Source organism: Natrix helvetica, assembly GCF_964273705.1.
Source record: "Natrix helvetica genome assembly, chromosome: 6".
Taxonomy (NCBI): domain Eukaryota; kingdom Metazoa; phylum Chordata; class Lepidosauria; order Squamata; family Natricidae; genus Natrix; species Natrix helvetica.
This window is the reverse complement of record NC_138553.1, coordinates 79,194,701-79,221,351: the sequence shown is the minus strand read 5'-3', so window position 1 is coordinate 79,221,351 and position 26,651 is coordinate 79,194,701. Positions and strand designations below refer to the sequence as shown.

Sequence of the window (26,651 nt, the reverse complement as noted above, 5' to 3'; positions counted from 1 at the left end):
AAAGTGACAATTTTTCACACTTAAAACTATTGTGGCATCACACCAGTGGTGGGTTTCAAAAAATTTTAGAACCTCTTCTGTAGGTATGGCCTGCTTTGTGGGAGTGGCTTGCCTGCCATGTGACCGGGTGGGTGTGGCCATCTTGTAAAATGTGGTGAAACTCACTTAACAATGCTCTTGCTTAGCAACCAAAATGTTGGCTCAGAAACTCTGGCATTTGAAGCACAACCCCAGGGGTGTTCAAACTTGACAGCTTTAAGACTTGTGGACTTCAACTCCCAGAATTCCTCCTCCAGTCATGTTGGCTCAGAAACTCTGGCATTGAAGCACGCAAGTCTTAAAGCTGTCAACTTACAAGACCCTTGCACCCCTAACCCTTTAGAAAAAAAAACCAGGGGTCTTCAAACCTGACAGCTTTAAGACTTGTGGACTTCAACTCCCAGAATTCCTCCTCTCGCTCTTCATCTTGATGATGTGCGGACGGGCGGGGGGAGGGAGCTGGAACCGGTTCTAAACGGTAGATTTGTGGAACCTCTTCCCTAGAAGAGGTTAGAACTGTCAGGAACCCACCGCTGCATCACATGGTCACATGGTCAGAATTTGGAGGGTTGGAAAACTGGCTCGTATTTACGACGGTTGCGTTGTCCCAAGGTCATGGGATCTCCTTTAGCAACCTTCCGACAAGCAAAGACAATAAGGGAACCCGATTCCTTTTACAACTAGGTTACTAATTTAGCGACCGCAGTGATTCAGTTCAACAACTGTGGCAAGTAAAGTCGTAAAATGGAACAAAAAAATTACTTAACCGCCTCACTTATCACCATAACTTTTGGTTTCACTTTTGGTCATAAATTGAGGGCTACCTGGAGAAGAAGAGTTTCCCGTGAAATCTTTTTTTTTTATCCTTTACAAACCAAGCAGGTTCTATAGATCTTTTCCAGTTGGCGTTATGCGTTTCCTCCCTAACGGGGAGACCGACATCTCCTGCAGTATAAATAACTTTTTAATCTTAACGGATTGAACTCCCTTGCATACTAACTGCTCAGTAATGGGCGGCTCCACAGTGAACCATGATTGAAAAATGGTATTTATTGCCAAGATGTCTTTGGATGCTTTATTTGGAGTTCCAAAATATTTGCAAACTTGCTTTGAACTGCCAACGTTTGTTTACGGCTGGTCGCTGCCAGATTCTGAACAAGCTGGTGTTGAGCTATTTAATATAGCAACTGTTAAATTCTAGTATCTTTTGCACCTGATTAGAAATCCTTTGATGAGTGAGGTTGCGTCTAAAAAGAACAAAAAAAAAAGTAAACTGGTTTAAAATTAAAACTCCTGTTTACAAGTGACTGGGTGGACTTGAAATGTTCCCCCTCGGACTCTAAGCATCTAAAAAAAAATGTCCTATTTTCTTCAGACATGTATTAACCCTCCATATCTCGTGATGAAAAATTGATTTAAAACTCTGTAAAAATTGCATTTTAATACAGCCTCGACAACTTCCGGACTTCTTTTATTAACGTAAGGCTTAACACTATTTCTTCTTCTGCATATTTTTCATTCTCTGCTACAGGGCTTAATTTATATGTATTGCATTTTCCAAATAGACAGTAAGCTGTCCCTATAAAATGATGCCACTGGAAAAATACCACATTGCTTTTTTGTGGCAAAGTATCCGCTTAAAAGCAAGAGGGCCGTGGCATTTGAATTCCTTCTGTGAAGTGATAGAAAAATGCCTAATTTTCCTTCTCTTGCGGATTCAGATAAACAAATTCTTGTTGAGAGTTGTCACTTGGTGTTTTATTTATGGACCAACTAGCTCAAAAATAACGAAAAGACAATAAGAAGAAATGCCAGCTCCATATTTACATTTCAAATGTATAATGTTTTATTACGGATGTGAAATAAATTTTGGTTATCTGTTGAACATTATTCTTTAGACTGCCTTTGATCTCTGCAATTGGCCCTTCATTGTATGTACTCCGTGAAGCGGTATTTCTGATTTTAGGCCAGAATAATTCCTATAAATCCTTTCTTGGAACCGTTACCCATCATTCTGGGTTTTATGAAGCTGCATTTCCATCTTCTGGAAAACTGAAAGATTATATGTATATTAATAAACAAATGTAGCTTGTGGCTGTATGTTTTATGCTTTGTCTTTTATATGCTGCCAAGTTTCTGGGCTAAAATCGTGAAATTTCAGTGCAGATTCAAATTTACTGAGATATGCGCGCTATAAGTAAATCTATTTATTGATTCCATGCTGATGCCTGGAGGAAAAATAGCTTTATTAAAAAGAATTCTTTGGATGCCACTCTAATGGATAAACAAAATACAAAGAGTTAAAAGCAAGTAGCGTATTAAAATAAAATGAGGCAAAGGCTTAAGCTGCATTGATATATACCCAGAATAGCATAACAATATAATGTTATTCATTGCGGCAAAAAGGAATGACTTGTGTCTTCTCCAACAAAACGTAATAATATATTTCTTCTGCTTTTGGGCTCTTTCGTGCTTCATGTAGATTTGTTCAATTCTTCATGAGGCTGGGATGTGGCAAAGCCGTTCCTGATCCCAGGAGTCAGCCGGTTTTGTTACAATATTCCCTTAATGGCGGACTCCGGTGGAATCTACTGCAGGAATTTCTCTTCAGCAATTCGAGCAATATCGGACGTTACATCGCTTTGGAAATCCCTTTAAAAGCTCGTTCTCCCTCTACGCGCCTCCGGTGGTGGCAGCCTTCTGAGAACGGACATTTCTATAGCCCTTGGGTCATTGACCAGGTAAGTGGTCCTTTTGACCTGAAAACTTAAGACGTGGTTAGTCCCGGTGTTCTGTATTCTTTGTAGAGCACCATTATTTATTCTGAGGGGAAAATGAGCATCTGAAAAGACAGTTCCATCCATGATGTTTCTTTTCCCTTTATACTGTTCAAAGATTGTTCCTTAAAGCTAAAATCCCCCTTGCACCTACGTGCTAGTCGTTCCCGACTCTAGGGGGTGGTGCTCATCTCCGTTTCAAAGCCGAAGAGCCAGCGCTGTCCGAAGACGTCTCTGTGGTCATGTGACCGGCATGACTAAATACCAGAAGTGCACGGAACGCTGTTATCTTCCCACCAAAGGTGGTCCCTATTCTTCTACTTGCATTTTTATATGCTTTAGAACTGCTAGGTTGAAGCTGGGGACAAGTAACGGGAGCTCACTCCATTATGCGGCACTAGGGATCCGAACCACTGAACTGCCTACCTTTCTGATTGACAAGCTCAGCATCTTAGCCACTGAGCCACCGCATCCCTATAATACGTTCCATTCCTAGATATTTTTAGAATGTCTAGTCTAATGACCGGAAGGACTAGGGGAGATATGAAAGCGGTGTTGCAATATTTGAGGGTCTATCACAAAGATGAGGGGGACAAACTGTGTACTAGAGCACCAGAAGCCAGGACAAGAAACTTTTCAACAATTTGACAACGATGGGAAGAAGATTCCTGATCCCGACAAAACCCCTTTTATTAAACGAATGTGAATTCCTCTCATTCGTATTCAGCAAAGGCCTGGCAAACAGTCTTTCAAAGGTGAAGTTATGACCACAGACCTTATCTAGCTTGGAAAGCTGCCATGTAAATATTTTCCAAATGAGGTGCTGTGCAAGGAAAGACTGGGCACAGAGTCTCGGAGATTCACGGACAGGTCCTCACACTCCTGAAACGAAATAACGGACGGACGGACGAATTGTTTCCTGCAAAAGTCCACTCCCCTTTCGCTCCTCTTTTATTTCTTATGGGAGGGGCCATTCACATCCACCTGTGACTTTACTCCCAAGTCAACCCTGATTTCTGAGCTGTTCTTTTCTTCTGGCAGCTCATGCGCACACTGGGAACAGGCTCCAGCTGTTCCTCTGCCTCACTGCTGTTTAGCTCCGAAGGCAGCTGATCACTGCCAGACAGCCTCGGCCCCCTCTCTGCCTCCAATGCAGAGCTCCTGTCCGAACTTTCCCCAGCCTCCAGGACTGGCCCATGTTCCTCCCCAATCTCCTCGCTATCCAACTCTGCTGTCAGCTCCACTGGCTGCTGGCGGGCCATAGCACAGTAGACGTGATGCTTTTTCCAAAGCACTTTTTATCAATCTTTTAAAATCCCCCCTACTAATAAAGTAGCCATTCTCAATGGTTTCTGCACGAGAAGTCAGAATCTGCAAGATGATGGGCATCATGGTCCAAGCTCTACTTATTTTGTAAGTGCATCAAAATCAAGACTGAGATTGCAACAGAGAGACGCAAACTTTTAGTCCCATGCTGCAGATGGACACCCCTCCCATGGTACAAATCTGTCAGGATGACAACTATAGTTTACATTTGTGTGTGTGTGTGTGTGTGTGTGTGTGTGTGTGTGTGTGTGTGAAGGTTTCCCTGTCAGTTGTGTTGGCATCTAGGGCACAGTGCCCATTTGTCAAGGGAGCCCGCGTTGTCCGAAAAACAATTTCCGTGGTCATGTGGCCGGCGTGAGTACATGCCGAGACACACAGGAAACCATTACTTTCCCACCAAAATGGTACCTATTTATCTACTTGCATTTGCGTGCTTTCAAACTATTTAGATGGGCAGAAGCTGAGGCAGGAACTGGTGCTAGCCCCATTGTTCAGAGCGCAGGTCTCAAAGCCCTACATTAATGAATAGGATAGGATGGAATGGAATAGAATAGAATAGAATAGAATAGAATAGAATAGAATAGAATAGAATAGAATAGAATAGAATAGAATAGAATAGAATAGAATAGAATAGAATAGAATATTTTTTTATTATTATTTCTTAGATTTCTAGACCGCCCCTCTCCCAAAAAGGGACTCGGGGCGGTGTACAGTCAACATAATAAAATAAAAAATAAAATCATTCATAATAATTAAATACATTTAAACTACATTTAAGATACATTTGGAGGGGGAAATAGGCTGTACTAAGAAATAAATAATTCTAATCTTAAAACATCACAATTAAAACCCCAAACCCTAAAATAAAATAAATCCCTGGGAGGTAAAACTACGAAAGTGCCAGGCCAGCTGCTTGAAACAGGTGGGTCTTTAACTTTTGCCGGAAGGAACGGAGGTCGGTGGTAGTTTGAATGTCTGGGGGGAGGTCATTCCAGAGGGTTGGGCCCATCACAGAGAAGGATCTACTCCTAGGTGTCGCCCGCTGGCATTGACTAGCAGACGGCACCAGGAGGAGCCCCTCTCTGTGTGAGCGGATAGGTCGCAGGGACGTGTGTGAATAGAATTGAATTGAATTGAATTGAATTGAATTGGAAGGGACCTTGGAGGTCTTTTAGTCCAACCCCCTGCTAAAGCAGGAAATCAATAATCAATCAGTCTATTAAGTTTTAATAGACACTCAGAAAGTTATAATTCCAATACATCTAAAAACTATGGGCTGGGAAAAATTAAAATAAATACAGATCCTATTGTGGCCAAGAGCTACCGGAAAAACAGTGTTAAGAAAGGAGTTGGAATAATTATGTTTTCTATTTACACATTGTGATGTTTAATTCTGAGCCATCTGCCTCTGCTTAAAATTCCCCAAAATATTTGGATATCGAATTCATGGCAGGAACAAATGCCAGGAAAACAAATATTGCTTTCCTTTTGCTTACAAAAAGAAAAGTGTTTAGAAGTTCACAGTCTCTCCTAAATAGATCTGATCAGAATAAATGATATTAAAAGGTTTCAAAAAGTAGAGGAGTAATTAATTTTGACAAGAGGGAAAAAAACCAGTACAATAGCAGTCCTCGACCTATGACCACAATTGAGTCCAAAATTTCTGTTGCCAAGTGAGACAGCGGTTAAGATAGTTTTGCCCAATTTTACGACCTTTCTTGCTACAGTCGTTAAGTGAATCAGTGCTGCTGTTCAGTTGGTAACATGGTTGTTAAATGAATCCGGCTTCCCCATTGACTGCTTCTCAAAAGGTCGCAAAAGGGGATCACATCACCCTCGGTCACTACAACCGTCATAAATACAAATCAGTTTCCAAGGATCTGAATTCGGATCATGTGACTGTGGGGATGCTACAATTGATTGTACGTGAGAAAAATGAGCATAAGTCAGTTTTTTCGGTGCCGTTGTAACTTTGAACGGTCACTAAATGAACTATTGTCATTTGCGGATTACCTGTACGCTAGTTTTCCATTCAGACTAAAAGCAATAGTAAAGCATCTACTATTAATTTCAACCTGCAATTACTTGCATTACACCAAGTATTAAAGCTCTTCTGACCTAGGCTTCCTCAGCAGCACGAAGGCGAGTCCTCGTCCCGATAAGGCCCTTTTATTTAGTTTACAGTGAATTCCTCTCCAGCAAAGTCTTTCCTCCCCCACAGTTTTTTAAGATAGTTCATAATTATCGACCTTATCAGCCAGGCCGATATCTTTCAGACGCTACAATACTTAGCAAGAATGCAGGAATGAACTAATGGTCTCCTGCAAACTCCACTCCCCTGTCGCTCCTCTTTTATTTCCTCTGGGGGGGGCCATTCACTGCCCACCTGTGGCCTTATTCCCAAATCGACCCCTGTTCTTTAGCTGTTCCCTTCATCTGGCAACTCTGCGCATGCGCACTCTGGGAACAGGCTCCAGCTGTTCCTCTGCCTCACTTACGTCTGACTCCGAAGGCAGCTGATAACTGTCAGACGGCCCTGGCCTCATCTCTGCCTCTGACCCACAGCAGTCGTCCGAGCCTTCCCCAGACTCCAGGACTGGCCCATCTTCCTCCCCAACCTCCTCACTGTCCGAATCTGCTGACCACTCCACTGATCACTTGGGGGGGGGGCACAACAGAAGCTTTGTTCCCAGTACTTTTAGTTTGATTGTGGTTCTATATAATTTAGAGAAGACGTTAGCAATTTATGAATACAATTGTGGATAATAATTGCAAATAGTTCTTTGCTTACAGGATATTAAGAGCCATTTGTGGAAAATTTACTGTACCTCTTAATCTATTTAGGACAAGCTCAGAGCAAAAATATGTTTTTTTCTAAATTTGCCTCCCTGCGAAGCCTATTCCAGGGTCCCATCTGTTTATAACATAACTTGTTACGTGGAATATATGCTCTTTATAACTGCAGGCATTTTTTTAAAAAAATTAAGTTGTACTGAATTTAAGAGTCAGTTAGCACCCTTTATTAAAACTCAGGAAAAATTACAGAGTAATTACAGAGTAAACAATCCCTTGTTCCATAGCCACATTTTGTTAATCCTTCATCTTTATTCGATACTAGTGCTGATAACCTGGTGTTGCCCGGGAATTTATTTATAGGGGGGAAATGTCCACACCAAATGTAATTTCTAATGTTGGATTTTCCCCCTTACCAGAGGGAGCCCCCTTGTGGAGTACTGTGAAGCCGTTACCATGACAACTCCACTGCGCTGTACAGTAGAAGCCATTTTACGGCAGAACAATTTGGTTGAAATTGCTCGAGATGTTATAGAATTATGCTGGAACACACACACACACACACACACACACACACACACACACACACACATATATATATATATGTTTGTGTGTGTGTGTGTGTGTGTGTGTGTGTGTGTTACAACCCCTGGTATGCCCAAATATGGGAGGAAGCTCACTACTCCCTCTTTCTGTCCTTCGGCTCATTACAGAAAACCATCCAGGCAGAAAACCATATTTTTATTTTTAATGTTGCCTTTTTATATTGTATATGTATTTAGCACAAATACAACACACACACACACACACACACACACACACACACACACACACACACACACACACACACACACACACACACACACACACACACATATATATATATATATATATATATATATATATATATTGAATAAAGAACAAACAGACAATGCCTGATTTAATCTTACTCTTCTTTCAATAGCCTCCTTCTTTACAAAGAAGTATATCAATTTCTAACATAGGTAACTCAAACTTTTACAAGCTTGATTTCTGATTCAACATTTCTGATTTAAAATGCAATCGAGTGGATTGATATGTTATTACAAGAGTAGCCCGGTTGGATCCTGAAGTAGCAAATACTCAATTTCTGATCTTCTCGACTTTTCCTCTATGACAAGAAAGATTATAGTTACATATTTTGGCCTTTGAGGTCAGAGGCAATATATATATTTTTGGTTACCCAGTTGCTGTGAAATGTGACTTAGAATTAGAAGACACTGCGGCACTCATATTTTGTTTAAGGGCTTCCCACAGGAATGTGGTTGGCCATTGAATAAACATAACAGAAGTCTGGTGGCCTTATGGTCTGCTCAGCATTGCTGTTCTTCTCAAGCTGTTAGTCGACAGAATCTCTGGGACAATGAGCCAGTTTGGCCTAGTGGTTAAGGCATCAGACTACAAAGTGGAAGTCCGTAAGTTCTAGTCCTGCCTTACCCATGAAAGTGGGCTGGATGACTCTGGTCCAATCACCAGGAGAATGGGCGTTCTAGTCCCACCTTAGACACAAACATTGGCTGGATGACCTTGGCCAATCACCAGGAGCCTGTGAATTCTAGACATGATGTAGCCATAGAAGACAACTGAGTGGCTCTGGGCCAATCACCAGGAGCCTGGGAGTTCTAGTCCCACCTTAGACACAAAAACTGGCTGGATGACTTTGGGCCAATCATGAGAAGAAGTGAGCTCTAGTTCTTGTGTAGCCATAGACGCCAACTGAGTGACTTTGAGCCAATCCCCAAGAGCCTAGGAGTTCTAGTCCCACATTAGGCACAAAAGCTGGCTGGACAACTTTGGGCCAATCCCGAGGAGACGGTGAGTTCTAGTCCCACCTTAGTCATGCAAGCCAGCTGGGCGATGTTGGGCCAAACACTCTCTCTCAGTCCAACCCAACTCACAGGGTGGTTGTTGTGGGAAAAATGAGAGAAAGAATGCACATTGGATATGTCCACTGCCCAGAACTATTTGTAAAAATGAAGGTGGTATAAAAATAAATATATAAATAAGAAAAATAAAAAAATAAATGTCCCCTTGTATTATACAAGTTGGTGTACTAGACAAGGTGAAATAAAAATAAGGTCAATGTGTATTGATCAATAGGAAGAGAATTGTTTAATAAACTTGGGGGAGCTCTCATCATTTTCCTGCATGATAAAGTCATACGGATTTTTACCATTCCAACAGGATACTTCCTTTTTAAAAAATCCACCCAGCTCTAAACTTCTATCCGGTGTGGATGCAGTTTAAATGCTGTTCGTACTTAATTTTATCTTTTGCCAAGTTTAGATAAAATGGGACAGCATTCATACATTTCTTTAAACCGTTGTTATCGTTTTTACAGCCCCTTTGTTATTTTCGTTTTTGGTGTATCATTTAAATTAGTATTTTTTGAAACCTGAACAATAGATTCCAGAGAGCTCTCTTAAATACCGTGTTTCCCTGAAACATAAAAAAAAACCTGTCCTATTTTCTTTTGATCCCCGAAATAAGCGCTTGGCCTTATTTTCGGGGAGGTCTTATTATTTTTGAGGTGCAGGAAGCTCTTTAACCGTGGCCCGCAAATCAGCTGATCCGGAGAGGGCCGGACGATCTGTCTCAGTTTCTGGCACACTCTTACCAGCTCTAATGCCACTGGGCCTGCCGCTCTTTTTGTGGCCGCCACTAAGAGAAACAGTGCGGTAGCTAGAGTTTACGGTAGCGGCCTCTGCGAGGCCATTCTGCTTGGATGGCAGGTGCATTGCGTAGTGTGTGGAGCATGTTCCCCCCTTTTCCATCCCAGGCCAGGACTCGCTGCGCATGCGTTTAAATATTGTATGGGAGGGCTTATTTTCAGGGGAGGGCTTATTTTTGCGCATGCACTCAAAAGCCCAATTGAGCTTATTATCCAGGGAGGTCTTATTTTCAGGAAAACAGAATAGGAAGCATGTTTTTTGAGCCATTATTTCTTGCTATTCTCTCCATGCTGCTGATCCAACTAGGTTTTCTAATATCAAGTCTGAAGGGGAAGATCCTGAACCACTAGAGTGGTTGGTTGACACGTCCCTGCGACCTATTCGCTCACACAGGGAGGGACTCCTCCTGGTGCCGTCCGCTAGGCAGTGTCAGCGGGCGACACCTAGGAGTAGGTCCTTCTCTGTGATGGGCCCAACCCTCTGGAATGACCTCCCCCCCGACATTCGAACCACCACCGACCTCCGTTCCTTCCGTCAAAAGTTAAAGACTCACCTATTTCAATCAGCTGGCCTGGCACTTTCTTAGTTTTACCTCCCGGGGATTTATTTTAATTGGGTTTGGGTTTTTAATTGGGGATGTTTTTAGGGTTTTAGAATATATTTATTTCTTGTACAGCCTATCTCCTCCATCCAAATGTATTTAATTGCTTTATGATTGTATTTTTATCTGCATTGACTGTACACCGCCCCGAGTCCCTTTTTGGGAGAGGGGGCGGTCTAGAAATCCAATAAATAAATAAATAAATAAATAAATCTAAATAACATGTACAGGTAGTCCTTGACTTACAATGGTTCGCTTAGCGACCATTCAAAGTTACCATGGAACTGAAAAAAGTTACTTAATATAATATAATAGCAGAGTTGGAAGGGACCTTGGAGGTCTTCTAGTCCAACCCCCTGCCTAGGGAGGAAACCTTATACCTTTTCAGACAAATGGCTATCCAACATCTTCTTAAAGACTTCCAGTGTTGGGGCATTCACAACTTCTGGAGGCAACTTCTGTTCCACTGATTAATTGTTCTCACTGTCAGGAAGTTTCTCCTCAGTTCTAAGTTGCTTCTCTCCTTGATTAGTTTCCACCCATTGCTTCTTGTCCTGCCCTCAGGTGCTTTGGAGAATAGCTTGACTCCCTCTTCTTTGTGGCAATCCCTGAGATATTGGAACACTGCTATCATGTCTCCCCTGGCCCTTCTTTTCATCAAACTAAACATACCCAGTTCCTGCAACTGCTCCTCATGTGTTTTAGTCTCCAGTCCCCTAATCCTCTTTGTTGCTCTTCTCTGCACTCTTTCTAGAGTCTCCACATCTTTTCTACATCGTGGCGACCAAAACTGAATGCAGTATTCCAAGTGTGGCCTTACCAAAGCATTATAAAGTGGTATTAACACTTCACGTGATCTTGATTCTATCCCTCTGTTTATGTAGCCTAGAACTGTGTTGGCTTTTTTGGCAGCTGCTGCACACGGCTGGCTCATATTTAAATGGTTGTCCACTAAGACTCCAAGATCCCTCTCACAGTTACTACAATTGAGTAGAATTTTGGGCTCAATTGTGGTCGTCAGTCAAGGACTGCCTGAATTTTCATTGGGGGGGGGCTTTCATTAAACAGCAGACACAAAATACGAAAACGTACTAATCGTTGGGTGAATCGGCGATCACTCTGGCATGGTGAAAAAATATATATTTCAATTAAACTCAAAGGCCAGCTGGACTTTTTGGAGGTTTTTTAATCCTTGAAAATGTTTCCCTTCTCATCCAAGAAGCTTCTTCAGTTGACCGAAGAAGAACTGAAGAAGCTTCTTGGGTGAGAAGAGAAACATTTTCAAGGAAAAGCAAACTCCAGTTGTCTTTTGGGAAAGCACTTTTGGGAGAGCTGTGACCAGGGGTGATTGAGAATCTCCACAGACCTTTCAATTCAACTTCCTCACAGGGAAAATTACGTCGTTGTTTGTCTCTGCATTCTAGATCCTCATTGGCGGAAATATTTCCGGCAACACGGTCCTGGAAGATGATTTCAGCACCTTGGACAGCAAGAAATGGCTCCTCCACCCAGGAGGAACCAAAATGCCCGTCTGTGGCTCCTCGGGGGACGCTTTGGTCTTCATTGAGAAGGCCAGTACTCGCTATGTGGTGACCACCGACATCGCCATAAACGAGGACTCTTTCCTTCAGCTGGATTTTGCTGCGTCTTGTTCAGTCACCGATTCTTGTTACGGTAAAAGCCATTTCCTTAAATTTGTCATTTATGTTTTGGTTGCCTCAGCGGCATTTTTTATTTTTATTTTTTTTTTAAAAAATAGTTTTTAGTTAAACAGTTTTCTTCATTTTGCATCACCATTTCGATCTTTACAGTGTTCCAGTATCAATAAACTCATAAGTACAAGTTGTTTTCATTATTCTTCCTTTCCTTTTGTGTACATATCTATTCTATACAATATGCCATTATTGTAGTTACATATATATTGTACAAATATATATATATATATATATATATATATATATATATATATATATATATATATATATATATATACACATACATACATACATACATACATACATACATACATACATACATACATATATATATATATATTTTCGTAGATTTTCACGGGTGTAGGTATGCTGGTTTTGTTGTATTCGGGTCTTTTCCCGTGTAAGGTTGAGATTGTCTTTGCAACGTTTCGGCAGGATCTCACCTGCCATCTTCAAGCTGTGGGCTTAAAAAGCTATATATATATATATATGTTTGTGTTGTATTTGTGCTGATAAATAAATAAAGGGAGACTAGTATAGATCTATTTCAAGCTATTTAGCTCTCATCAGCTAGCCATGCCCTTACTGGGATTTGAACCTGGGCTGTGCTACATATTAGGCAGATCTCTTAGCCACTAAGCCATTTGGGCATACCAGGGGTTGTAACACAAATACATATACATATACAAATACATATACATATACATATATAGATTACATTTCTTGTCATTTCTTAATTTACTTTTACATTCTTATTCTTTGCTTTTATTCTCTAACCAATTATACCATGTGTCCCAAATCAAATAATATTCCGTTTCCCCTTCTTCTTTTATTATCATTGTTAGCCCATCCATCTCAGTGCATTCTAGCACTTTTTCTTAATCACCATTCCATCGGAGGGAGTGCTATCATTTTTCCAGTTTTGCACATAAATGATTCTGGCCGCTCAGCAGCATTTTTTTAATACAGGTAACAAGCATTCATTTAGTGGCCGTTCAAAGCTATGACCCTTCAGCATCCCCATACTCACGAGATCAAAATTTGGGGGCTTGTAACTTTCAGTCACATAGGTGCCTCGACTTACGACCACGATGACTGACAACTGTACTTCTCAGCTGACTCATGATTATAAATCAGGGATTAGCTGTAATTTTCATGGCTGTAAAACAGATATATTATTCACGGATATATTTGCTGTTCTGAGTAATTCATACCTAGGAGAAAAGAGCTGGACATTCCTCACATAAATCTCCCATACTGGCATTGATTTCTCGTAATTCCTCATCTTATGGAGTGCCACGCTCGAAATAATTACAATGTCTCTAACTCTAACTTACTATCTTAACATTTTCTTTGCACTTCTATAAATTATATTGGCGTGCAGCAGGTTTAAATTTGACTAGAGGGGAATGGGATCGCCTATATCTATTAAGCTCAGACCCCGTATGTCAGAATTCAGTGTAACAATGGGAATGAGCCTTAAAGAAAATGCATAAAGCAGGTAGCTAATTTACTTATACCGGTAAGTAACGAAGCCATTTCAATGGAAAGGGGAAATTAACTCCCAGCCCAAAATGCAATCCTTACTCTTCATTTTAAAGTTTCAATTCATTCTAGCATTAAGTTAATCTGTCCGAAATCTTATCCATGAGAATTACACCACTTATGAGAAGGTCATCTGAGCTTATTTGTCTTTCTGTGTATATACAGGTAGTCCTCGACTTACAACAGTGGAGTGGAGTGGCATGGCGTGGAGGGGAGGGGAGGAGAGGAATAGAATAGAATAGAATAGAATAGAATAGAATAGAATAGAATAGAATAGAATAGAATAGAATAGAATATGGAATCGGATGTGATGGGATGGGATAGGATAGAATAGAATAGAATAGAATAGAATAGAATAGAATAGAATAGAATAGAATAGAATAGAATAGAATAGAATAGAATAGAATAGAATAGAATAGAATAAAGAGAGTTGGAAGGGACCTTGGAGGCTTTCTAGTCCAACCCCCTGCTCAAGCAGGAAATCCTATACCATTTCAGAGAAATGGTTATCCAATCTCTTCTTAAAAACTTCCAGTGTTGGAGCATTCACAACTCCTGCAGGCACTGATCAATTGTTCTCACTGTCAGGAAATTTCTCCTTAGTTCTAGGCTGCTCCTCTCCTTGATTAGTTTCCACCCACTGCTTCTTCTCCTGCCCTCATGCATAATTTAGGTGTGACATAAAGTGTCACACATAAACATCTAAATATCCTAAAACCATACCATTGAAAAGAAATTGGCAGAGACACGGCTTCATTACTTTTTCCGCAGCTTTTGTAACTTTGAATGGTCCCTAAGCGAACTTTGTAAGTCGAGGACTACCAGCAATGACCTGCCTAAGATCACTTGGCAAAGATGCAGTAAAGGAACAATCCAAACCACGAAAGTGTACTAGTTCATAGTGTAGGCTCTCCATCGCTATGCCAATTTTTCTCAGTGCTGGCAACGTGTGGACTTCCGCAACTGAAGTCTGCACACCTCCCAGTTGCCAAGGCTGAGAAACACTACGCTACATATCTCCAATTTCAACATCTGTGCCTATTTCAGAACTTCATTATCATTTCTATCGGCCTAAATGCCTTGATTTATCCGTCGGTGCTTGCCAATGAACCTCTTGGCGGCTCCATAACCTGCCCTCCGTTTGATTTATTTTTATGGCTGTATATTTATTTAAGCTGGCTGGATTTAAGCCATCCAGATCCCAAAAGGAGTTGGAACACAAGGCTACAACCATCAGAAGTGTAGATAACAACAACCAAATGCCAGAGGCCAGAAGCAACCCAACTCATAAAAATATAACTACATTAACCGGCAGAGATCACCTACAACAGCAAGACTCAAATGCCTAAGAGCATTAGTTCACTGTTAAACACACTCAGTTGCCTATCTGATTACCGTATTTTTGGGAGTATAAGACGTTCCCTTTTTCCTCAAAAAAGAGGCTGAAAATCTGGGTGCGTCTTATACATCGAATACAGCATTTTTTTGCCTCCCAAGCCCTGCCCCTTCACCCAAATGGCCCTGCAGAGCCTTATGGAGGCTTTCAGAGAGTTCCTGGGGGCTGGGGAGGGCAGAAATGAGCAAAGAATGGGCCATTCCCCCCCCATCCCCCAGCAGCACTCTGTAAGCCTCCATAAGGCTATGCATGTAATATTTTTTTTACGAAAAATGGGCCCGTTTTCGTGAAAAAAGGACTGTTTTTTGCTCATTTTTGCCCCTCACCCCCTCCAGGGCATTCTGCAAGCCTCCCCCAAGGCAATTCATGCCTTTAAAAAAACGGGCCTATTTTTGCGAAAAATGGGCCATTTTGGGGAGGTTTGCAGAGTGCAAAAACTTTTTTTTCCCCTTTTGGAAAGCTCTTTAGTTAAAGTGATAGATGAGAATTAGATTGATCAAGTGCTGTGCCAGCAGACACAAAGTCTTAGGTGCTGCAGATTGTCAGCGATTTCCTTCTACAGCACATGGATAAATACACCTGGAAACATCTACCTACCTACCTACCTACCCTCTCTCTCTCTCTCTCTCTCTCTCTCCCTCCCTCCCTCCACCTACCCACCTACCTACTCTCTCATGTGGGCATGCAATGACAAAAAGGTTAGCCATCCCTGTTCTAGTCTCTTCAAGTGGCTGTCTATCACAAACCAACTTTCTACTCCATAGAGCAGGATGGAAAAGATGTAGTAGCATCTGAGAAGCCTGATTTCCAATCTGTAGTGGATTCTAAACGTACGTAATAATGACTGAGGCGACTGGTGCAAGCAATTCACCTTTATTGTTAACAACTCTGTAAGAGAACAGGCAAAACGGAACAACACCAGCCCGTTTAACAGCTATTTATGTACCATAGCTGTCAAACGGGCAACCGATCAACGAACGCTGTTTTTCCCGCCGGGGCTTGCTGCCTCTCGACCAATCAGGAGTCTCTTGCTGCCAGCTGACATTCCGCGGCCGTAGCAGCCACGGGGATGCAACACTCCCTTAGGCTTATGTCGTGATTGCAGAAGACGTTTTCCATTTTGAAGAAGAGTTCGGTTTAGCACATAGATTCAAGGGACTAGAAGGGAACTTGGAGGTCTTCTAATCCATAGAGATGAGGCGTCTCTCCACAGAACGGCCAAATTTGCTCTCTACCTTTAGTGGAATTCCCACTCTAGCACTGTGATGGCGAATCTATGGCACGGGGGCCACAGGTGACACGCAGAGTCCTCTCTTGGGGCAGGCAAGCAGTCACCCCAGCTCAGTTCCATATGCCTCCCGCCAGCCAGCTGATTTTTGGGTCTCTGCCACACATGCGCGGGGCATGTGGGGGTATGTGGTGTACACGCCCCCATGGCCCATTTTTGCTCCCAGGAGGGAGGGGGGAGCATACGCATGTGCAAGGGGGCAGATCATGCAGGGGTGGGGTTCGCGCATGTATTACATTATGGCTTTCGACACATGATTGATGAGTATTAAGATGTTGATTGGTTGTCGTTTTAGCGGGAGGAATGCTTGTTGATTGGACAGTCACAGTTGACAGCGGGGTATTTAAAGGAGCTGTCGATCGCGAATTGCGCTTCGCATTTCTCTGGGGTTTAGAGTTGGAGTTCTCTGTTTGTTTACAAAAGAAGTTTATTTAACCGAGCTCTTGTCTGATTATTGTGTCCCGAACCTCCCATTATACCCAGCAATGATGACAAAAAGGTTAGCCATCACTGCTCTAGCAGGTATTCTTTGAAAACAATGTAAAACTCAACACATGACAGAACATTTGAATCTGCTCCCCTACAGCAGTCACTCAAATGCCTATGGAGATTCCCAGCTATCCAGGCCAGGATTGTCCCAAAGGTGCTTTTTCAGAAGCCAACTGGACTTTTTTGGTTTTTCTTGGAAAATGTTTCGCTTCGCATCCAAGAAGCTTCTTCAGCTCTGACCAACGAACCGAAGAAGCTTCTTGGATGAGAAGTGAAACCTTTTCAAAGGAAAACCAAGGCAGTTGAGTTGCCTTTGAACAAAAATGCCTTTGGAGCAGTCATTCAAGTTATCTCTATTCATCTTCACGTGTATTTTTTTTAATAAAAAGTTTTTATTTATTTTGTTAAATATGAAAATTCCGTCTTTCCTTAAACAATGTGTCATTTAGGTACAAATATCTCTATGCAAATTACAACATCATTTAAATTGATATTAATTTTCTAATCTTAGAATTATAGTATATTAAACAGTTGAACATAGCAAACCTGTTATTTCTTCTTATAAAAATATAATAATTACATTAAACCTACAGTAATAGTCCTCATCATCATCATGCTAACAATTATCATATTATTTATATTCTATCTTAACATATTTTCTACTCTTCTTTAATCTCCTCCTTTTATTTCCAACTTCCATTTTTATTCTCTAACCATTGATAAAATAATCCCCATATCATATAATATTCACTTTGTTCTTTCTCCTCAATTGCCAATGTTAATGTATTCATTTCTGCACATTCTAATATTTTCCTAATCACTTTGTCATCAGTAGGAATCTCTTCACTTCTCCAGGGTTGTGCAAATACTATTCTAGCTGCAGTTAATATGTGAATAATTAGATATGTAATTTACTATAAATCTCAGGTTAAATCCCCAACAGAAATATTTCCGGCTTTAAAATCAATGTGCTGTTTTATCATCTTTTCACGTGTAATATTTTAATGCTTGCCTATAACCCAATCTTACAATGTTTGCATTTCATTCTCCTTTTTTTTTTTGTTAGCTATTGAGTTGGAATATTCTGTGGACCTTGGTCTGACATGGCAACCTGTGGTAAGAGACTGCCTCCCTACTAACGTAGAATGCAACAGGTATCAGCTCCAGAGGGTGTTGGTATCCGATACCTTCAACAAATGGACAAGAATTATCTTGCCACTTCCTCCTTACACCAGGTGAATTATATATGGCATGCTTTTATCCAGCATAACAAGTTTCCCATTATATTATGACTTTGAAAACAGTGGTCTCTTTTTCTGCGATAGCTACGGGCAGGGGTGGGATTCAAAAATTGTAATAACCAGTTGTCTGCCAGGTTTCTGGGTAGGCGTGGCCATGGTGGGTGTGGCCTACTCGGCCTTCTGGTGGGGGGGGCATTTTCACCCTCCCCAACTTTCGGAGGCCCTCCTGAGGCTAGAAATGGGCTCATTTCCCGAACTTCCGGAGGCCTGTTTTTTGCTCTCCCAGAGCCTCCTCACAGGCATCCAGAATGGGCCAAAATGGGATACTCCTGGGAGGGACGGAGTAGGCGGGGCCAGCCAGTCCTTGCAACTACCAGTTCGGTGAACTAGATGTAAAATTAGAATCTGGTTCGGCCGAACCGGCTGAATCCCACTTCTGGCTATACGTTTCTAAACTTGTTTTCCAAAAGAATTCTACAAGTTGCCTATTTGTCCTCAGTTAGCTTTTCTTCTTTACCCAACATCTGGAAGCATGTGACACCTCCCCCCCCCCTTTTCTGTTCAGGAGCTCAAGCCGTGTGGTCCTGCCCACCATTAAACCATCTTTCCAAACAGCCTCCATGTTTCCAGTGTCTTTTCCCCCACTTGGAACTGAACCCAGAAGGACGTTTCTTCTGACAATATCCAGGGAAACACAATATTCTGCCTTTTTAATATTTCCTAGAATATTTCATTCTTCTAGGAGAGGGGTGGGTGCTAACTTCCTACAAGTCAAGCATAAAACAACTGGTGGGGGAGCTGTTTTCAGCTCCAAGCTGTACCATGGAGAGCACTTGCCTATAAAATCACCAAGAGTCGGACAGAACCAAGATTGTTAAAAACAAACAATTTCTCAAGTACCTCCTGTATACGGTGAGGAAACGGGTCTCAATTGCCCTAAAAACAGAATGCAGAGTAATAAGAAAAAGAGGGTTAGTACTTGGACCATAAACACACCTCAGGCTTTTAAAAAATTGTTTCCAATTTATCAGAAATAGTTGAGACTATAAAATCAATGGGTTAAATTTAATGATCACCCTACTCTGATTGAAAAATTGGAGGAAAACCAAAGAGGGGGGGGGAAATGTTGGGGGTACAAATGTCGGGGGTTCCGTTTATGTCGGGGGTATAAACGGAATAAGCAAATAGGATGCAATCTGCTTGAACAAAAGTTTTGTTCCCTTTCGCGAGCAGATTTGGTCTGAAGTTTAATGCTGCCATCTACTGTTAATAGAAATAGAAATAGAAATAATAATCGGAATAGATATAGGAAAAGAGTAGAATAGAGGGGAATAGGAATGGAATGGAATGGAATAGGAATAGGAATTGGAATAGGAATAGAATGAATAGAATGAATAGAATGAATAGAATGAATAGAATGAATAGAATAAGGAATAGGGATAGGGATAGAATAGAATAGAATAGGAATAGAATAGGAATAGGAATAGGAATAGGAATAGGAATAGAATAGAATAGAATAGAATAGAATAGAATAATAGAATAGAATAGAGAATAGAATAAGAAATAGAATAAGGAATAGGATAGAATAGAAATAGAAATAAATAGAAATAGAAATAGAAATAGAATAGACTAGAATAAGGAATAGGAATAGGAATAGGAATAGAATGGACTGAAAGAGACCTTGGAGGTCTTCTAGTCCAGCCACCTGCTCACGCAGTAGAACCTATACCTTCTCAGACAATTGACTGTCCAGTCTCTTCTTAAAAACCTCCAGTGATGGAGCAGCCACAACATCAGGAGGCCAGCTGTTCCCCTGGTTAACTGTCCTCACTCTTAGGAAGTTTCCCCTTAATCCCAGGTGGTTTCTCTCTTTCATTATTTGGATTTTGTTTGTTTGTTGAATAAAGCCAGAGTCTCTGTTTGATCGATACCACAGGCGGAATGTGCTAGTTCTCGGGCCTTAACTCCACAAGTGCTATTTTTTTTTCCACGTGTCGTCTTTCCTAAAGATCGGATGCCACCCGCTTCCGTTGGCACCAAACAGCTCCTTTCGACAAGCAGCAAACGTGGGCTATTGACAATGTCTACATAGGCGACGGCTGTATAGATATGTGCAGCGGGCATGGAAGATGTACCGAAGGAAACTGCGTGTAAGTATGAACTCCACTGAGAGAGACGTGTTAGAGCAGGGGTCGGCAAACGTAAACACCCAAAGAGCCGTTTGGAACCGTTTCCCACAGAAAAGAAAACACCGGGAGCCACAAAGGTCCTAACCGGAAGCCCCCTGTTCAATTCTGGAGCTGACCGGAAGTTCAGTTCTCCCACCATAGAGTCTCCTCCTAGCGCGGCGTCCTTTTTCCTCTACCTGTCATAACCGAAAGCCCTATCAATTGTGGAGACGACTGGAAAACCCTCCCCTTGCCATAGAGTCTTCTCCTGGTGCACTGTGCTTCTCCCCCCCCCCTCACCCCCGCCACTGGAAGCTTCTCTCAAAATTGTGGTGCCGACTGGTAACGGAGCCACAGCAGAGGGAGGAAAGAGCCACATGCGGCTCCAGAGCCGCAGTTTGCTGACTCCTGTGTTAGAGTAACTACGGGTATCTCCTCGACCTACAAGACTTCATTTAGTGACTGTTCAAACATTACTGAACAAAGTGGCTTTGTTCAGTCACTTATGACCATTTTTCACAAACAGCAGCGGGTTTCACATTTTGTTGCCACCAATTCGTGGGCGCATGGACCCCTTCCGCGCATGTGCTTTGCTTACACACATGCCTTCTGGACAGCCGAGAGCCAACCGCAATTTCTGCTACTGGTTTGAGTGAACCAGTCCAAACCGGCTGAATACTACCTCTGTTCACAAGTCACTTTTTTTCCAGTGCCGTTGTAACTTCAAGCGGTCACTAAATGGACTGCTGTAAGTTGTGGACTACCTGTAGTGTGGACCAAACCAGCTCATTAAATATCACAAAGAAATGCAGGTAGTTCTTGACTTACAACGATTCATTTGGTGACCGTTCAAAGTTACAAAAGCACTAAAAGAAAGTGACTTATGCCTGTTTTTCACACTTAGCAACCATTGCAGAATCTCCACCGTCACGTGATCAAAATTCAGCCGCTTGGCAACTGCTTCATATTTATGATGGTTGCAAGTGCCCTAGGGTCACACGATCCCCTTTTGCAGCCTTAACCGCTGTGGCAAAAAGGGTCAAAAAAATGGGGCAATATTCACTTTAAAATGTCTCGCTTAGTGACATAAATTTTGGGGCCCATTGTGGTGGTCAGTCGAAGACTTGCTGCTTGTGGTTTTCACTTAGGACCGTGATAACGGACCTACGGCATTTGTGCCCGAAGTGGCATGCGTAGTCATGTCGCCTGGTACATGTGGCATCTTTCATTCCTCTCCCGGGTTTCTGATGTGCATGCGTGCATAATGATCAGCCGGCAGTGCCAGAAACTGGAGGAGCTGGTCTTCCATTTTCCGGCATGAGCATGTGCGCCGGCCAGCTGATCGTCACACGCTCAAGAATTCCAGTAACCGGAAGATTATCTGTCAGGGACGTGCAAACCGGAAGTTCAATTTCCGTCGCGGTCATGCCTCTTGGGCAGCTCCTCTTCCGAGTTGCGGCCCAGATGACCGCATGCGCTTGCGCAGGCTTCCTTTTTGGCACTCGGTGCCGAAAAGGTTCCCCATCGCTGACTTGGGATATAATCAGTTCAGCTGGCTTATTCTCAGCATTCAAACTAACCAGCTTCCCCGTTCGAATTAATCTCTTTCTGTCTCCTCTCCAAACCAAATATCTCCCAACCATGAATGTGGGTTAATGAAGCGAAACAAATTCTGCGCAGTCAGAAAAATCAAGAAAACAATTCATGAAAATAATTGGCCCCATTATTTTGCCATCTTTAGCGCTTGGCTGATTTTTTCAACTCGCGCAATAATCCAAAGCTATCGTTAATATCAATTATCATCGACCCAAGAGTGACTCTGATGACAACGTCTCTAGATCAGTATCACTACCCCTCTCACTGTTAGGAAAAAAAATCATAGCTACTAATTCCTCGTGCATTATTACTTCGGCAACATCTGCGACGACAGATAATAGAACCCATTTTCTAACGCAACGATTAAAGGGAATTTTACAATTAAATAGTCTGCTGTAATGGATTAGTGCGCCATTTATATGTCGTTTTTTAAAAATGTATTTCCCTAGTTTTGGTGGAAGTGGAGATTGAAGAGGTCGAATGTACCAAATTGATTTCCGTTGTTTAGATTTTTTTAAACACATCCTTTGTCATTTACCGTGTTTTCCCCGAAAATGAGACAGGGTCTTATTTTCTTTTGATCCCTGAAGCACTTGGCCTTATTTTGGGGGGAGGTCTTATTATTTTTGAGGTGCGGGAGGTGGTGAGCAGGATCACCTTATGGCTGCTGCTGTGTTGTGTGTCTCTGGGCCTGCTGCAGTGGTGGGTTCCTGCCGGATCGCACCGGATCGCGCGCTCCCTTTTGGCGCTGAACCCGGAAGTACATTCTTGCCCCGCCCCTGGTGACGGAACGACACTTGCCTGCGCTCCACCAGCTCGGCTGGGACCGGAGACGTTTCCTCAGCGGAGTGGAGCACCTGAAAGGGACGCAGGCTCAGCCTGCCAGGCTGCCACCGCTCCACTGAAGACATTGCTGAGCAGAGAAACGTCTCCGGTCCCAGCCGAGCTGGTGGAGCGCAGGCAAGCGTCGTCCCGTTGCCAGGGGCGGGGCAAGAACGTACTTCCGGGTTCAGCGCCGAAAGGGAGCGTGCGATCCGGTGCGATCCGGCAGGAACCCACCATTGGCCTGCTGCTCTTTTTGTGGCGGCCATTAGCATGACAGGAGGGATGCAGTGGCTAGGGTTGTGGGTGTGGCCATTAGGTAAGGGTATGTGGGATGCACAGGGCATGTTCCCCCTTTCCTTTCTCCCCCACTGGCGTTGCCTCATGTTGTTTGCGCAGCAAGCAACTGGAGGAAATGGCAGGGACTGGCTGCGTATGCATTTAAATATTTTCGGGGAGTGCTTATTTTAGCACATGCGCTCAAAAGCCCGATTGGGCTTATTATCCGGGGAGGTCTTGTTTTCAGGGAAACAGGGTAGATGCTATTTAGATGCTATCACTTGGGAAATCCATGGAGATTCTCAGTCATCCAGGTCAAAGTGCTTTTTCCAAGAGGCAACTGGACTTTTTTGTTTTTCGTTGAAGGTATTTTGCTTCTCAGAAGCTTCTTGGATGAGCAGCGAAACTTCTTCAAAGAAAAAGTGGAAAGTCCAGTTGCCTCTTGAAAAAGCAGCTTTGGGATGACTTGGGAAGTTTATAGTAATTAAAATATCCTGTTCAGTTAACATTCGGGGGCATGCACCTTGTCTCAAAAGTACTAGATAAAACAAAAACGTAAATTTGATAGAAGCGCATTAATCCATTTTTGTGATTTTCACCTACTTCTTTATTTGATTCCCTGGTTGTTGTTTTTTACCAGCTGCTTATAAAACATGGTGTCAGAATGAATTCATTGGCCTCCAGTGTTTATGGTGGAATAGTACTGGTAGTAATAATAATGACAATTATGATAACTAGCAAAAATTAAAGAATGTAACTCACTTTGTATTTCCTCCTAGAGTTACATAGAATTTCCTCTATTTCAATACAATACAATACAATACAATACAATACAATACAATAGCAGAGTTGGAAGGGACCTTGGAGGTCTTCTAGTCCAACCCCCTGTCTAGGCAGGAAAACCTATACCGTTTCAGACAAATGGCTATCCAACATCTTCTTAAAGACTTCCAGTGTTGGGGCATTCACAACTTCTGGAGGCAACTTCTGTTCCACTGATTCATTGTTCTCACTGTCAGGAAGTTTTTCCTCAGTTCTAAGTTGCTTCTCTCCTTGATTAGTTTCCACCCATCGCTTCTTGTTCTGCCCTCAGGTGCTTCGGAGAATAGTTTGACTCCCTCTTCTTTGTGGCAACCCCTGAGATATTGGAAGACTGCTATCATGTCTCCCCTAGTCCTTCTTTCTATTAAACTAGACATACCCAGTTCCTGCAAGCGTTCTTCATATGTTTTAGCCTCCAGTCCCCTAATCCTCTTTGTTGCTCTTCTCTGCACTCTTTCTAGAGTCTCCACATCTTTTCTACATCATGGCAACCAAAACTGGATGCAGGATTCCAAGTGTGGCCTTACCAAGGCATTATAAAGTGGTATTAACACTTCACGTGATCTTGATTCTATCCCTCTGTTTATGCAGCCTAGAACTGTGTTGGCTTTTTTCTCATAGTTACATATAAAACATTGTCAGGAAGACAAAATAACTGTTGATTCCATTTAAATATTTTGTCATACCACCTGTCAGGGATTAGCAACCTGTGGCTCTTTCCTCCCTCTGCTGCGGCTCCCTGTCACCGGTCAGTTCCACAATTGATAGGGCTTTCCGTTAGGACAGGTAGAGGAAAATGGATTCCGTGCTAGGAGGAGACTCTATGGTGGGGGAACAGGACTTCCAGTTTGCTCCAGAATTGAACTGGGGCTTCCATTTAGGACCATTGTGGCTCTTTGAATGTTTCAGGCTGCCGACCCCTTACCCAAGTTGTAAGGGTCCCAGAATCCCTCCACTCTCATTTGGTTAGGGAAAAACTTGAAACCTTTCCTTTACTCACAGTTTTTGACTTAAAATATCAGAAAAAAGATTGTTTTATCTATAAGATAGTGATGGGCAAAAAAAAAAAAAAAATGGAAGTCAGATATTAAAAATCGAGCCAGAAACAGGGAAAAGAACTATCCAAAGTGCCAGTGAAAATATTTTATTATGTAAAAACCCAACACATTTTAGATAACATCTTTTATCCAGGGCACCGTGCAAGCCAGCTAAAACCTGTTAGATTGATGTCACTAGAGAGGATCCTTGTGTGCCAAGTTTAATATTTTATATTTAGTGGTACAATTTACATATCTGGCAAAACAAATAAAATAGCTTGGGAAGTTGCCATTTTGTGGTTTCTTATTATTATGACTCGGGGAGCTCTCCCTGCAGTCTTGTTTTAAATCACAGTTCTGAAAATATTTCTAAAAGAAACAGTTCCGTTGAAGAGTGCTTATTGCATTCTGCTCTACAGCTGATGCTTTTACTGCGTGAATTTTCAAATCTGGCCTCCGACTGCAATTTTTGAAATCTGCCATCCATATTCACGTTGTTTTTCTGAAGGCCTTTAATTTCGCTTCTTGTATAATTGTCGCTTCCAACAGCTCATCTGTTGTTGGAAGTGGAATTAACTTTATTTGCCAATTTTGTGTGTGTGTGTGTATAAAACTTATGAAGTCCTGCCAACGTTGCTTTCTTCTCTCTTAACCACCTGCAATCGACTGATAATTCCAGGTGCCCATTGTCTTTCCCTAATTTTCTTAATTTCCGCACCACATCTTCTACCAGCTCATCACGACGGGAGCTTGGGAGCCCCAAAGTAGCACTGCCAAGTAGTTACTTCAAAAGTATGATTTCACAAAACGAGGAGCGGAAGTTTCCAACCAACTTCCAATGCGGATAGTAGGTCAATTGTCAATAACTGAGTTTAAACGTGTTTAAACACAGGTCGGCCATCCAACAAAAGTTTTAAAAATAAAAATAAAAAATAAGAAATGCATAAGTTAAAAAGAAAAACTCAAAGGGCGGGCTTGATGGACCGCTAGGTTATTTTCGGCTATTAGTTTTCTATGTTGTTCTGCGCATGGGCAGAACCGAAAATCGAGGTGGCGCTGCCATGGGAGAACTGTTTTGGGGGCGAAGCAGGCCTGGGTCGCTGCCGGTTCCAGCCACCCAGGCTGCCAAGTTATTACCTATTTGGCCAAACAGGGCCGAACCGGTTGGAACCCACCTCTGAGACCAAGGAAGCCAACCCTGTCGATGAATCTTGCCGAAACCCTTAAATATTGGATGTTTGTCTCTAATTAGGTTCTCTGTCTGCTGTCTTTTACAGGTGTGATGAAAACTGGGGTGGGTTATACTGCGACGAGCCAGATGTGTTCCTCCCCACACAGCTGAAAGACAATTTCAACCGTGCCCCATCCAGCCAGAACTGGCTAACCGTCAACGGGGGGAAACTGAGCACCGTCTGCGGCGCGGTGGCTTCTGGGATGGTTCTTCATTTTAGCGGGGTTAGTATTTGGATTTCGGGCATGTTGTTTGCCTCCAGCAGGCCATTTCTAGTGGCTCCTCTCCTCCCCCCCCCCCCCCCCCGCTGCGTTTTCTTTCTTGGGTTTATGTTTTTGGAACTGTCTTCGCCTTGCTGTCAATATGATGATTTGCTGGACATGGATGCGCATAGAAAAGCAAAATATTTTGAGATATTTCTTTAAAATATTTCTTTTTCTTCTTGTTTCTTTCAAAAAGAAAAAAGAAAGAAAGCCTTAAGATATTAACCCAGCCTAATTGAAAAATAACGATTCAAGCTTGCAAACTTCCTGGACTATATTGAATAGGACTATAAACTCTTAAGTTGTTTTCATATAGAGAGCCAACGTGGCCTAGTGGTTAAGGCACTAGGATAAAAGGCAGGAGATGAGTTCTAGTCCCGCCTTAGCCAAGAAGACCAGCTGAGTGACTTTGGGCCAATCATCAGGAGATTGTGAGTTCTAGTTCCTCCTAAGCCATGAGAACTAGCTGGATGACTTTGGGCCACTCACCAGGAGACTGTGAATTCTAGTTC

General features: G+C 42.3%; 1 protein-coding gene across 4 annotated transcripts in view; it reads left to right on the top strand.

The window, feature by feature from the left end:
* RELN (reelin) overlaps nt 1-26,651 on the top strand; it is a 351,649-nt gene that overhangs the window by 283,967 nt on the left and 41,031 nt on the right. For all 4 annotated transcript variants that reach the window (XM_081957930.1, XM_081957928.1, XM_081957927.1 and 1 more), the window contains 5 exons: nt 2,522-2,780; nt 11,672-11,921; nt 17,747-17,915; nt 19,931-20,071; nt 25,923-26,100. In XM_081957930.1, coding sequence (XP_081814056.1) covers nt 2,522-2,780; nt 11,672-11,921; nt 17,747-17,915; nt 19,931-20,071; nt 25,923-26,100 — 997 coding nt within the window. The remainder of the gene's footprint in view (nt 1-2,521; nt 2,781-11,671; nt 11,922-17,746; nt 17,916-19,930; nt 20,072-25,922; nt 26,101-26,651) is intronic.